Here is a 14,916-nt window from a genome sequence, read left to right on the forward strand (position 1 = left end):
TTTTTTCTTAGGTACTTACTTATAGGGACGATAAATCGCGAAAAGGTGAAAAGTGTTTTTTTCTATTTTTCAGCTCGAGGAATATTTTACAAATTTAATTAGACATATTTGTTCCCAGTCTGTTCGTCATGATGAAACATTTTATATTTTCATAAAAATATTTACCATACCAAGATTACGAAACTATTAGCTAGTATTATTCCATAACAAAGTCGTGAATGACACTATCTAAAAAAAACTTTATCTTTTAGTTATTTTAATATGTATAGCGTAGAAACTTTGACTTGGTGAGTTCACTGTTCATGAGTTTGACCATTGTCACTTTGTGACGTTTTTTGTCAGTAAATATTTAGTAAACATACGAAAGTAAGACTCTAGTCTAGAACCTTATAACATGTATAATAAAGGTGGAGATAAATGTACGCGAATATACTTTTGACAAAACATGATTTTTTTACGGTAAGTAACCTTTATAACGTGGGAAGAGAAAACACATATCCATAAGTTTGTACAACAATTATAAACTTAACTGTTTTTATTATTATGAAATTATACAATAATGAATACGTCATTTGTGCGGATATTATTGTCCTTAGTTAGTCCTTAGTTGAATGTACCTTAATTATTATAATTCTTACTGTCAAAGTCAAGAAGTCAAAAGTCAAAAATCGTTTATTCATGTAGGTAACAAAATATTCACAAAGAAAAAAAAGAGTCTACTTGTAAGTTGGAGACAAAGCTTACTTGGCATTGTTGTGGGCCTTGGCGATTCGGCGAGGCTGGTTTTGGCCTTATCTTCGGCCTCGCAAGAGGCCGAGAGTCGATTCCCGTCACAGCAACTGATACTGTCGTGATGCCGTCGACGCTTAGAGATGGTGTTTTACAGTCTGAAAGCAGAAACCATATTTTTATTATATTCCCCACATAGTATACAAATCCGTAATATTTTTCAAAAAAATCGGAATAGATAGATTATAATTTAGTCTATATATTAAACATATTAATAATTTTATTGCTTTGTTCTTATGAGAAATTTTAAGACAAAAATGTATTTTATTAAACTTGATTTCATATTTCAAAGGTTATTGTATTTACATTGTCTTGATGATAAACCAATTAAATTTATTTTTAATAATATTCATGTACTAAAGTACAAGACCATTATATACATACAACGTAAAAAATATACTTTTTCTGTAACAGCTTTGTCCGCCTAATGACAGTTATAATTGGCCACCTGGATCTTTCAGTTTCATCTCTAGTCTATGGCACGAACAAAAGAACATTTGAAAGTCTTTAATAGCTCCGAATGCAAGGGACATAAATAACTAGTTTGAGAACGAAAAATTGCTGAGGTACATTTTCAAATGAAATAAATATCCATTTGCAGCGCACTAGGTATTTCCACCTGATAAATTTGAGGCGATTTATTTAAGAGCCCACTTTTGTAGAGCATTTACCAAGCCTGCACTTTGTAGATAGAAATTGTATACACGTAGGTAAGAATAAAATGTTTCGGCTATGAACTTCATAATTCTAATAGAGAAGAGGTCCGATTTAAGTCAAAGATCTTTGATTCTCGAAGTCCCTTACAACGGAATATACAAAGAATCAAGACAATTTTCATAAACTATTAAACATCCAAACTGCCCCTTAGAATAAACCTAATTGTTTTAACTTGGGAAAGATTGATACGACTTCCGAATATGAACATTTATTTATTAACACTTGCATGTATACAGAAATATAGTACAATTATAATAATCAAAAAAAAAGAGGGCAAACCGCATTATTGCTTACAAATCGCGGGCTTTGAGAGCGAATCAAGAAATTTCGTAACGAAATACACCTAACACATAATGTCGGCGTCTGACATGCGTTAGAGTGGGAAAGAACGCATACTGCGTCTCACATCGGTCTGGCGTGATTGGTGACGTAGCGCAGGTGCATTGGAGTGGGACAGAATACATACTGCGTATTTACATCTCTCTACGTACGCGTTACAGTGAGACAGACTATATAGATGTGTTAGTCTGAATCAGGTAGAGTGGTAGAATGGTTCATACTTTTATGTTACACACATGTTAACATACAAATCTTTCCTCTTAATAATATTATATAGTAGAGTGGTATAATGGTAGATTGAAGTAAATTAAAAAATGCTGCACAAATTAACAATAAATAAATATAATTGAATAAGTTGATAAAAAATGCTTTTCAATAACTACACCGCGGCAGTCGCAGTGCCACACATTTATTTAAGATACATTTGAAATTTGTACTATTCCTCATACATTTACGCTTTTAATATATACAGCATTTATAAGCGTGTATATTAAAAGCGTAAAATATTTAAATAATTCCTATACCTTGGACGATTTTAGAAAAAATATTTGAATTAATTTTTCCTATAAACGGAATATTTTAAATATTCTCCCGAAATACGATATGAATTTCAGGACTGGAAACTCAATTAGCGTTTGAGAAATTCCAATAATTGACTGGAATCATAACAAATTTTTGTTCAACTACCTACAATTTGTTAAGGTATTTATTATTAGCTCACAAATTATATTTTATGAGATTCTAAAAGGTTATGTAACGCTGTTTAGTAAAGATATAGGTATTATAAGATGCAGAGACTACAAAAAACAGAACACAAATTAAAATTTATATATTATTTTTATATATAGAGTTATTTTTAATTATAACTAGCGACCGGTTCCGGCAACGTTATTGTATAAAAATCCGCCAAGTAATTTTTGCTTTCATTTCGTTATTAATCTATCAGTAGCATATGTAATGTTTAAGTAGCTGAGTAGTTATACTGTGTGAAGTTAGGGAAAGTGCCCCACACTAAAAAGGAAAAGGAAACTGTTTATTCGTTTAGTTAAATACTATTAAAAGCATAGACTAACGCATCAAAAATAGTAGGGAGAGGGTGTATTAATATTGAACATTTAGGCAACGCACTCGCGAGTCCTCTGGCATTGAGAGTGTCCATGGGCGGCGGTATCACTTAACATCAGGTGAGCCTCCTGCCCGTTTGCCCCGATTTGCTGAAGATTAAGAGATTTCCACAAATAAGTGATACAAGAAACTAGCTCCCTTCATAGTAATGAAATCAGAATAAAACACGTTAAAGTAAAGTTCGAAAAACTTTGAAGTCAAACATTTAAACTGTGCAACTATTGGTTTTTATGTTGCACTGACAAAATGAAAGATAATTTAAATAATTATATAATTCCCTATAATTTTTCAATTCAATATAAAAGCGAGTATAATATATAATACTAATTAGTATTGCATTTCTACGATTTTCTTTCTTTAAGATACGTATTCATAGTTGTCTAAAACACCATTGTCCCCAAATAGCTAACATTAGTATGTTTGTTTGTGTGAGTGCCATCAGTCTTGGCTGACCGATTCCCCTTAATGGACTCGAGGAAAAATTATGTCTCATTATTTACCGTAAGTATAGTAACGTCTGCATAGGTTCTTAAAGGAAAATGGCGTCCTTCTTGAAGGTAGCCATAGCGGTAGCATACCTACATAGTGAATAACGCTCGTGGTATAAACCTAGAGTTCCTAGATACTATTTCGGATAAGCAATAATTGTTTCGCGTAATAATGCGTAACACGAGATCAAAATTATCTTTAGTGTCGGAGTAAGATCGACGATGATAAAATATTTCAACGAACTGTGCATTTTTTTATGTAACAGAAGGCTTTTATGATGTTGAGTGATACCGCCTGCGAACCTTCTGGCAATGTGTAGAAGTAGAAGGTTCGCAAATCTTCTATGGATCCGCAAGGACCTGATACGCTCTTTTATTCATGTACCCTAAGTTGAATTTGTTTAGAGCCTCTCGCCGAGAGTCTCGACCGAGAGGACCGAGAGAAGAGCGCAGCCTGTACACACTCGTTACGTTATTTGTATTTAAAACACCGTTAATAATGGACGTGGAAACCCCTGCTGTAACACATAATAACCACAATAACCACAGTCATCGAGCAAGTGATTGAACGAGTGTGTACAGGTCGCTCTCGTTTTACTCGCGAGACCCTTTGACTCGTGCGCAAAGGGTCTCGCGAGTCTCGTGACCGAGAGAGGCGAGACCGACTGCGAGGAAGCGAGGCGAGACGAGAGCCCTCCTGTACACTCTCGCCCCCGGCCTGTCTCGGGGTGTCTCGCGGAGTATGTACAGCTACCATTAGAAGCTACATACTGGTGCGCGGCAAAAACTGCTTTGAATCCAATAGAATCATAGATTTATAAATAAGTTTACCATAGTAAAATAGAATCATAGATTTATAAACAAGTTTACTATGGTAAACTTATTTATAAATCTATGATTCTAATACAATTCATAAATTAGCATAAACCAAAATCCAAATAACGATTTGTTTTTAACAGTTGATTAGTACACTGTACTATTTTCACATATTTTATTCGTATATAGGTATTTTCGCTCAAACATTTACTTTTTGAAGCAATACCGTAACTGCAAACGTTTATTAAAAGCTCGCTCATTCACTATTGTACTTGACAAGCTTTTAGGTAAGTAACATAGATTCTATAGAAACAATTCAGCATTGACCACTTGGGCGTTCTAATTGCAATATTCTAGTTGTTAGTTGTGTCGTCTCAAACAAGAAACTATCGAGATATTGAATATCTAAGATGGTACAGCCAATATTGGTTAATAACAAATAAATAGATATTAAATTAATTTGACTAAAGGCACGTTAAATTACAATACATAACTAGACAGACACACAGACAGACATAATGTTTATTACAAACCAAACACACGATTATGAGAACCGCACAAAATAACAAAAAATAAAGGAAACACTTTTTTAACGGATTGAAGTTATGTATTATTGTAAACTAATAATTATGAAAAGTGAGATAGTCTGAGCCTGCGCAGCCGAGTAACTTTGAAAGAAGCTTACAGCTGCCCATGAGTGTACTTCGCTAAGAGGCTTACAGTGTTGTCAGATACGGAATAAAGGGAGTGTTTACATTGAGTTCCCAATGATATGTTTTTCAAACAGGAATTAACAGATCAATAAACCAGAAACGTTACACTCATAAATATGTGTATTAATTAAAACCACTTCATTTCGTTTGAAGAGCGTTTCCAATCATGTCCAAACTATTCGCTTTTATTACAGCAAATATTTCATTAAAAAATTATTTAATTTGGTAGCCATATTTCATTCATTTTCGGCAAACTTCGATTAACGAACGTGGATTAATATGTTTACATTTATTCTGGCTTGATTAAAATCATTTGTATGTTTTTAATATTAAATTATGTATTTCAATATTTTTCATAAATTGTATTTGACATGACCGAATGTGTGTTTAATAATGTTGTATATTGAATGCAATTATTTTAGCTGAAAGGTTAGTTACACAATCATATACATATATATATATCTAGTAACGGAGATTATATTTTTTATCTGTTCAATAATCTTCACACAGAAGCGTTCTTCAGTGTGTCATTTGAGGCATTTATGCGTACGCACGAATTCGAATTTCGAAAGTGTTCGAAGTTCGCTGGAAAACTATTTCGCTTGATATGATACTTCTTTTTTCGAAAAAATGCTTTTTGATATGGAAATCCGCTGTTAAACAAAACGATACTTCATATAGACTAACGCCCAAACCCAATAACCTATCTTAATTCATTTTTGACCATCTGAGATAGACATCTGTGTGCCAGTAACTAATCGACGGATTGTAATAGCCATCTGTCGAGCTGTGCTTGGTAGGTCGGATCGGTGTATGTGAATAAACCTTTGTATGATAATGTCAACTGTGCCAATATCCTACCTTAAGATTTTAACTTACACCAGGTTTTCAAATAATTAAGAAGCTATTTGAGATGTTTCAAGCATATACATGTATATTTTAATATTATTTGTACCGTTTTATTTACTCTATTTGGCTTATATTGTTTATCAAATATGATAGTAAAGAGCGAAGAGATTGCATTCTGGATCCAAGAATGGATTGTTTTGTTTGGTTATTGGAATGCAGATAGAAGATCGATCGACTGTCACGGTCTGACAATCCACAACGTCAGATTGAAACAATCTGAGATTGTGGATTAATTATTGGGTTCGGGCATTAGTATTTGTTGAATATTTCATTGTCAAAACTTCGACGCAGCCTCATAGGAGCGTTCTCATTAACTCACACAACTTTTATAACCCATAAAATAAGCAAAAGGCACTTACTTGCTATAAAATGCAAACTCCGGCCAAACTGTTTCATAACATGACAACTGTATACGCGCGTTGCATAATTCATAAAACATCCCAAGTGAAACATTTAAAACTTTATTCTTTTGAAAACTTCATGTCAAATGTTTTTAAAATTTTGGAACTTAAATAAATTTTACCCAACAGTATATTCTTTATTTTTAAATCGAGCTTCCTAATTTTAATTGTATAGTTTTTTTTACCAATAATCCAATGCTAAACCCTTTACCTTATTTTTAAACATTGGGACCCTAGAGATGGGCTTATACGACAAATATCAGTAACATAGTTTGTTTTACTACTATATACTATATTCATATTCTGCTATCCTTAGACATTTAAAATGTATCATCATGCACCAAAGAGTTTTACTATAACGCCAATACTCTATTGCTTATACAAAAAGAAGACGAGAAATTTACCACACTGATTTCAATTTCACACATCACAGACTCAAATACACTATCAGGACAAAAACGCCTGAAAATATTCGTTTACGATTCGTCATAAAATTGTCTCTGGGCCAAAATTGTAGACAAAGGAGTGGATGAAGGTAGAGATGAGAAAATTATTCATATTTGTGACCCGGCGGGGCGGCATTACGCCTGGGGCGTTTGCTATGTACCTCTATTTGTGTTCTAAATTTGAAAATACATACTACCTAATTGTGTTTCTCTTTGAAGCTGTGACGTCTTGTAAATGAAAAAATATTTTTTTAATTACATCGCTGTAAGCGTTCAGAATTTCGATTTGTTTTCACCTTGTGAATTGGGGTACAAGAAATATATATGATATAACTTTATTTATCGAAAATCATTAAAACTCTTTTTTATTTTTAACTTACTTGTTTCTTCATGTTTCTTTTGTTTTATATGAAACTTTTTTAACACAGGATTTGTATTCTTTGTATGCTACGTTGTGTTAGCCCTAGTTCCCTAAATCAAAAATGCTTTACAAATAAATATTTAGTAAGAAAAATGTTTTAAAGGCTTATAGGTAATGAAGTTAAATAAAACGATTCTAAATTACTATTTACAACTAGTTCTCAAACATATAAATTCGCCGCCGTCCTTTTTTTTCTACAATTCTTGTAAGGCTGCAACAACATTATGCTTCACGGGATATTAAAGCAATAAATAATAATAATAACAATTGTCAATACGAAAAATACAAGGCCATCGATTACGTTGTCTGGGGCACCTCAACCCAGTAGTAGTAGAGATCAGTAGATCCTAGGCATAACGTGATCGTCTTAGTGGACTGCTGCAGTTCAAAGCTAAAATTCGCGATGGTACAGGTCAGGAAGAGCTGGAAGAGGCTAAGACTCTCAAGGTTGAGTAATAGGAGATAATGAAGTATAATAAAATAAAAATAAAAAAGCCTTTTATTTCCAGTATTTAAAATTTACACTACTAACAATTTATTTTAGTGTTAGTTTATGTAGTTTAATCTATGTTAATATAATTTTTCTTTCCTTTACTTATTATATGTGTACCTAAATTTCTATATATTGTTTACTGGAACCCCAAGTTGGGTGTAGGCCTCCTCCATAATGAAGTATACGTTATCCAAATTTAATTCAAAAACTGTAACCATAGCCGAACAGTTAAAGTTTAAACGATCGAAAATTTGGAATATCGCCAAAATATCTAAAGACATGCATTTAAATGGAAACGAGAGACTGGTTGAAATTGGATAAAAGCTGAGGTGTCAGCGTTGGCCTATCCGTGTGAATGGAAAACCCGGATGTGCACAGTCAAGAAATTTTCTCGCCCGGAAACATTTCGTTACACGCGAACATAGCTTTTCACACTTTAACACTACTTTTGTTGAATAATACGTAAATGTGTCCCGTAACTTGGAGTTTTCTATATGAAAATACTTCAGAAGGATGTTTCGAGAGTTCAACATCCTATACATTTTGTTTCCGCTGCATAAAAGGCAGTTGCGGCAGGTGCAGTTGTTTTAATACAAGTATCAAGTATTTTTGTTTACTCGTAATTTGTAAGATTGGCAGAGACCCTGATTTTGTTTGATTGAGTTTTATGACATTCATTATGAATGCTCGTCGATTATGGGTACTTTTGACTTGTACCTTTTTTGGATTAATATTATTATATTCCTTTATGAACTGCTCATACTATTAATTTTATAATGGAAATATTGTTCTAGTCGATTAATCAAGTTGCAACTTAATAATAGATTTTGACTTAACGCTCCGATCTTAATTAGCATATTGAGTAACTTTGTGTTATAAGCCACTTAGGGGGTAAATAATAGAGGGGTGAATGCAATTTAGATAAATCATTCGGTGAGGTTAAGTTACACTTGCTGTGGTGCAGCGCTGGATGGGTTTTTTCTTCACCCTTTTACGTTAAATCTGTGTTAAAATCATTGTGGTTTTGTCAGAACTCAGGCTTAGTAATAATAACAGGGTTTTCTACTGGGAGATTTCAACTCCTAGAAAGTACCGTTTATATGTTTAAAAACATTTTTAAAATTCGAAACACCTCTTACAACAAACCCGTTGGACACCTCCAAGAATACTTTTGTTTTATAAATGTCTAGTTAGAGTCTACTTACATCCAAACCTATCTCAATCTACCTCGTTCAAAAATTTTTGAGCATCTGAGATAGACATCTAAATCCAAATATTGATAAAAATGTGCCTATAAACAATGGACGGATTGTAATAGCCAACTGTCGGTACATGCTATCCATGGTAGCTTGGATCGGTGTATGTGGATGGACCTTTGTATGAAAGTGACAATTCAACTGTGCCAATATCCTATCTTTAGAATTTAACGTTTTAAACATAGATATGTATATATAAATATTATTTATACGGTTTTATTCAGTTTATATTGATTTTCCATTTCCATTCATTCCGTCTATCCGTCGCCAAAAATGGATTGTCTTAGTAGGGTTATTGGGGTGCATATAGGAGATCGATTGACCGTCACGGTCATTTTTATTTCATCAAAATAAGCAACCATTACAGAATACGTCAATGCGGCAACTATTCATATTTATATCGTGTACAAACCAATTCATACATAGAAAAATAAGAGAACATTGAAAAGGAAGACATTAAAACATTTACACAAAAGAGTTACTATTTCTTATAGTATAGGAAATGACGCAGACTGAAGCAGATCTTTCCTAAGTTCACTCAACGGACAATTAAAAACCTCTGTTAATGTATGCGTTTCATTCATTGTCTATACATTGTATCATAAGTGTCCTTTTCGAATTATTCTATAATTTAATATTTTCTTTAACGTTAGTACAATATTGTGTAGACAATTACCAAGTTGGCTGGGTTTACTTAGACCTAACTGTAATGGGCGTTGCAGCTATTTGGTTACCAGTACACATTTGGTACGCATTTAGCGTATCACATGACCCTATTATATTTGAACACGAGTCCGCATTCGAGCCTGTAACCGTAGGAGGATTATACCTCTGGTGCAAACATTTGCAGCCTTAGTATGAAACGTAGTCTGAAGATAGTACCGCCTAACTAACCATATAGACTAAAACCCAAACCCTATCACAAGCTATTTTTGACCATCTGAGATAGACATCTTAATCCAAATATTGATAAAAGTGTGCCACTGACCAATCCACGCATCGTAATATCTGTCCATACAAGATAGTATAATTAAAATAATTTACTGTATCTATATCGACTAAATGTGTAATATTGTTAATGTAATAATAACTATTTCTAAGCTGATTTTAATTATAAAATAACGACAAAGTCTTTTCATTTCCAACATGAAGGTGTTTAAAATTGCCTACATTTTATTTAAGTTGCCTAAATGAACTTTGTTGCTTCATTTAATGGGAACATATAACCATACTAAAGAAGCCGCAATTTTAGGATTACAATGCAAGGTCAGGTAACCAAAAGCTTGGTTTAACTCTGAGAGCATGTGCCGGATTAGTCTTCTCGCCAAAAGTTATAACTACACTTTTGAAGCTATATTAACTTATCAAGTAAAAAATAAATAAACTTAAACAGATATAAACGCGATGATTTATTACATAATTATTGCGATCTGTTTAACAAATACGTTGTATACACATAAGCTTCTTTATTATGCCTTAGAGAAACTACAAAAATCAGTTGGACAGACGATATACGCGGCTAGGGGATTTTATTATTCCATGGCACTACTTACATAACTCGACGTTGGCCTGACGACGTAATCATTGACAAAAGACTGCCACAGCCAACTGTCATGTAAAGTCATTATTACGATAAAAAACCCGAAACGGAGTATATAGTAGTAATGTACATTATAAAATAGATTTCCGTTTTTATGTATAAAACAGGTACGGAAGATCTCATAAATTATAAAAAATTAACTACTCGCTTATAAAACGATACAGAAAATTGCTAAGTTTTATATTTTGAAATAATTTCCCTTAATATCGCCTCTTAACAGTATTATTGGATTGTTCCAAGCGATTACATAAAGCTTATTAAGTATAATGCAAAGGGGTCATTACAATATCACGCCTAAAGTTTTGATAATAAAAACAAGTGTATAACTGTACTAATTTTTAGCTAATAAAAACTTTCATTTCGTTCTACGAAATCTAAAAACTTTGAGCCGTACTAAATATCTACTCTTATTACACATCAAAAACTCCCCGAAGATACACATACTTTGCGACTTTGTTGAACGTAAAAAACTTTAGTTGACTTCAAACAGAAGCTAAATGTAGCAAAATGTATTAAATATTTATACACCTTTTTGCTTAGGCTTGATTGTAGTCATTCTATTTAGAATACATTAATTGACAACAATGAAACATTACAGGATAGAATCTTAGCTATTTCGTCTTCTGATTCGTCTTTTGAAGATTGATATTAAAACTATGTATCAAATAAAAGGTTTTTTCAACTTCTGTATCATTTATATTTTTTTCATAGGTAAGCAAATAGTAATTGTATCATGCTGTCACTAGGCGTTGGGCAATTTCTTATGTATATAATGTTTTTACAAACATAAGTCCTGTCCAATATCATGTATGCATCAAAAGTGTCAACTGTCATGTTGAATTCAATTGCAACACACTCTGTCTTCTGATCTGTCGATATAGAGTAGGTTTTATTTATTTTATACAGAGCACAAACCGAACTGCACTATATGTCCCTTTAATTTTATTTATTTCACTGTAAAACATATACATATATAAATATATTATTGTATTTACAATTTTCTTAACCTACAAAGTAATAATAGAAACAATTAAAATCAAAATCCAAACAAATTCAAAAAGTTTTGTGTTGTGTTTATTTAATTATATAGCTGCGTGATACTGAATTATTGACAAGATTTTTTTTAATTACATAAACAAGCCATGTTTCATTACAATTTTGAGTAACAAATTAATTTCGCGCTTACTTCAACCTTCAATATTGCGATATTTTAGTATGACGAATTGGTTGCGTTTCGTGTAAATGCGCCCTCGTAACAGACACACACTAATTACTTGAGTAGGAACAGCGGAATTTGAATTAATAATGAGTACTTGTCTTTATGATTAGTATGTTTTCGTATGATCAATATTAATTATTGTGACAATATAATGATAGTGTCATGCTATTATCAATTCCATTTGAGTCTCCAAGTAGTTTTGGCAATGTTGCTATAGCAAAATACTAGTGGGTTAACAATACACTATTCAGTTTTATCAGTAAAGATTTTATATTTTATATAAGTATTCCAAAAGCGAGATTTTATTATAGAAATTGTAAGTAGGTCATTCAGGAAATCCATTCGAAAGCGATTTTCTTTACTACAGTTTAATCGACAAACTAATTTTCCTCAGTTTACGTAGTGAGCGATCGTTTTAAAATTGACTTTAAAGTTTCATATATTGTTTGTTTTTCTAAACAAGCTACGATTAATATTTTCATTTATTACTACTATATTATGGTCACACCCCATTGCATGAAGCATCAGATTTTTCAGTGACAATTTATTTCATAGCAAACAAACAGAATTTATTACCCGGCCAACGCGTCGAATACACAGTTCAGTACAATATTGTTATTGCTGTCATTAAATGTATGCACTGGTGCAGACAGATCTCGAATGTCGTGACAAAGGTGCCTCCCACAGATTGCTCAGTCTTGATGGCTAATTTGTACGAAGCCCCCAGCGTTCACGATTTCAGCGATTGATGAATTTTGTGAGCTTAGACGGTGTTCGTTAACAGAACAATTGTTTTTGGTACAATTTCGCTGTGAAATGAGGAATATTGCGATTACTTTAAGACACTATTGGCATCGTACAAAACAATTCCTTTCCAAGCTTCTTTTACGTTTAAGTAACATGTATGAACTTAATATAAAAAATCTTTGAAATCATAATGTCTTTATGAATCAATTTTTAATGATTACTTTAATTTTAAAGTTTCTATACGTATAAATCTGTTCTGATATTTCACCAGCTTACCACACCGAGGCATGGCGGATATATGTTTTAAGAATATTAAACCAATTATACCAATCCGAAATAAATAATGGTGAGTATATGTGATAATTAAAATTATTTTAAACTAAAAAAGAACCGTGTATATTTATAATATTATACAATATTTAAACTGTATTTCTTCTGTTACTGTTACTGTTGACTGGTAGATATTGATAGACAACCCTCTGCCATACAATTGGTTTCAGCGATTAATTTCTGAAATTTGTTAAATGTGTCTTCATTAAAAAATTGCTCACCGACTGATCAGCGATTTTAGAAATTTTTTGAATGAGAAAGTTAAAAGATTAACATTAAATTGATTTATGATGGAAAAATTGTCGTCATTGCAGGCAAACACGCGGGTAAAACCTGTTTAACCTCCGAGAATCACTCATTCAAACATTTGAAAGGCATAAGAACGGACTTGAGTAATAGTTTTAAGTTTTATCAAGAGCATTAGTTGGAATGAATAATGTTAAAAGTTGTACGACCTCGTGGTTTTGCTAGGAGAACGGTGCTCCATTACGATTCTACTGCCATTTTAGGAACAAGTTCAGGAGCCTTTTTTTATAGAACAGGGGGCAAACAGACAGGAGGCTGAGTTTAATTCTATATATATTCAGTACTGATTTGTCTACTGAATAAAAAAAAACAGGATACTCTTTTAAAGTACTCTTTCGTCCTTTTCTGACAAATTGTATTTTACCTGTGATGAAAAAAGACAGATGAGTGGTAATGACTCAAGTTATAGCCACAAATTATGAAAGGTTTACGCAATTTCAAAGTAACACAAGTTTGATAAGGACAAAAAATATTAAATATAGTACATGAACAAATTTAATTTATGACGTTCAACTAAAAATCTATTAAAATATTATGTAATTTTTAAACATCTATCGTATCAAAAAACTTATATATCACTTTTTATTAAGTACTTGGAAATATTATTATTCAAGCTCTCCTACAATTAATTTACTAGACAAGTTAATTGTTCATAAACTTTAAGAAATTTAAATATACTACAAACGGTGCGTATCAGAGATCTAGAAATTATATTATGTACAATGTGATCTATACATATAATTTCAGAATATCCCTCAGTAGTCGACGGGCCGTATCTTAATTGTTATTTACGTAATAAAGCCGCATTGTTTTATTTTAAAGGATGTTTGTATCAACACGGCAGTACTGAGTTCGTTGGTTGGAACCCCGAGCACAAATCGACTTATTGTTGATATGTGCGTATATTACACTCGCTCGTACTGGGAAGAAAAATATTAGACGTCATGTCAAAAGACTGATCACATACTCGCTTATTAAAAAAACCGACGGGTTGCAGTTGTAAGAAGTGCCGGCAGAAGTGTAAACTAGTATATAACGTTGTGTATTTTCATATTTTGGAATGGTTTGAGAATGCTTTGGACGAATTTATTTTAATTTTTGCTTTAATTATCAGAATAAAAGTACTATCATTAATGTGGTAGAATACATTATTTTTTTATTGCGCTATCGTACAAACATGACAATTTATATTACAAATACGCCGCGCCAGCTGTCCTGACGCGAGTATCATTTTTAACCTGAGAACGGGCAGAAAATGTAAAATTAGAAGCATTCGGCAACGCACTCGCGAGCCGGCGGTGGGCGGATGAGCAGGGAGCGGGCAGTTGAGCCTCCTGCCCGTTTGCTCTAAAAAAAAAATCGATGTATATTACTCTTTTTGACGTTCATAAGTGTACATTAAGTTACCTATATGAATAAATGAAAAATAAATATTCCAAAAAGTGTACAACGCCGCAAAACAAGTTTTCACTTCAAAAATGGTAGAGAATTCTGAGGCCCAGACGTTAATGTTGAGGCGCCAGTGTTTTTTTTACTAAAGATGTTGTGGTTAAGTATTCAATTATCGTTTCAAAGGGTACGCCTTCTTGTCTGTAAAGATTAATTACGAGTCTGTTAGCTACAGAAAACGAATTTATAAAGTTTTAAATGCTAACGTAGAATACCTCTGCATCAAAAGTTTGAATGAACATTCGTCCTTTTGCATAACTAAGAACCGCTCCAATATATTTTGTAATACAATATTTTTCTATTTTTTTAATGTTTGCACGTTCATATCCATGTATGCTCACTGAAAATCAAT

At 32.6% G+C, this 14,916-nt stretch overlaps 1 protein-coding gene across 7 annotated transcripts in view; it reads right to left on the minus strand.

Moving 5' to 3' along the window:
* Positions 1-14,916, minus strand: part of LOC110994315 — a 195,111-nt gene that overhangs the window by 50,216 nt on the left and 129,979 nt on the right. For all 7 annotated transcript variants that reach the window (XM_022260877.2, XM_022260876.2, XM_022260875.2 and 4 more), the window contains one exon: positions 745-887. In XM_022260877.2, coding sequence (XP_022116569.2) covers positions 745-887 — 143 coding nt within the window. The remainder of the gene's footprint in view (positions 1-744; positions 888-14,916) is intronic.

This window comes from Pieris rapae, chromosome 11, assembly GCF_905147795.1.
Source record: "Pieris rapae chromosome 11, ilPieRapa1.1, whole genome shotgun sequence".
Classification (NCBI taxonomy): domain Eukaryota; kingdom Metazoa; phylum Arthropoda; class Insecta; order Lepidoptera; family Pieridae; genus Pieris; species Pieris rapae.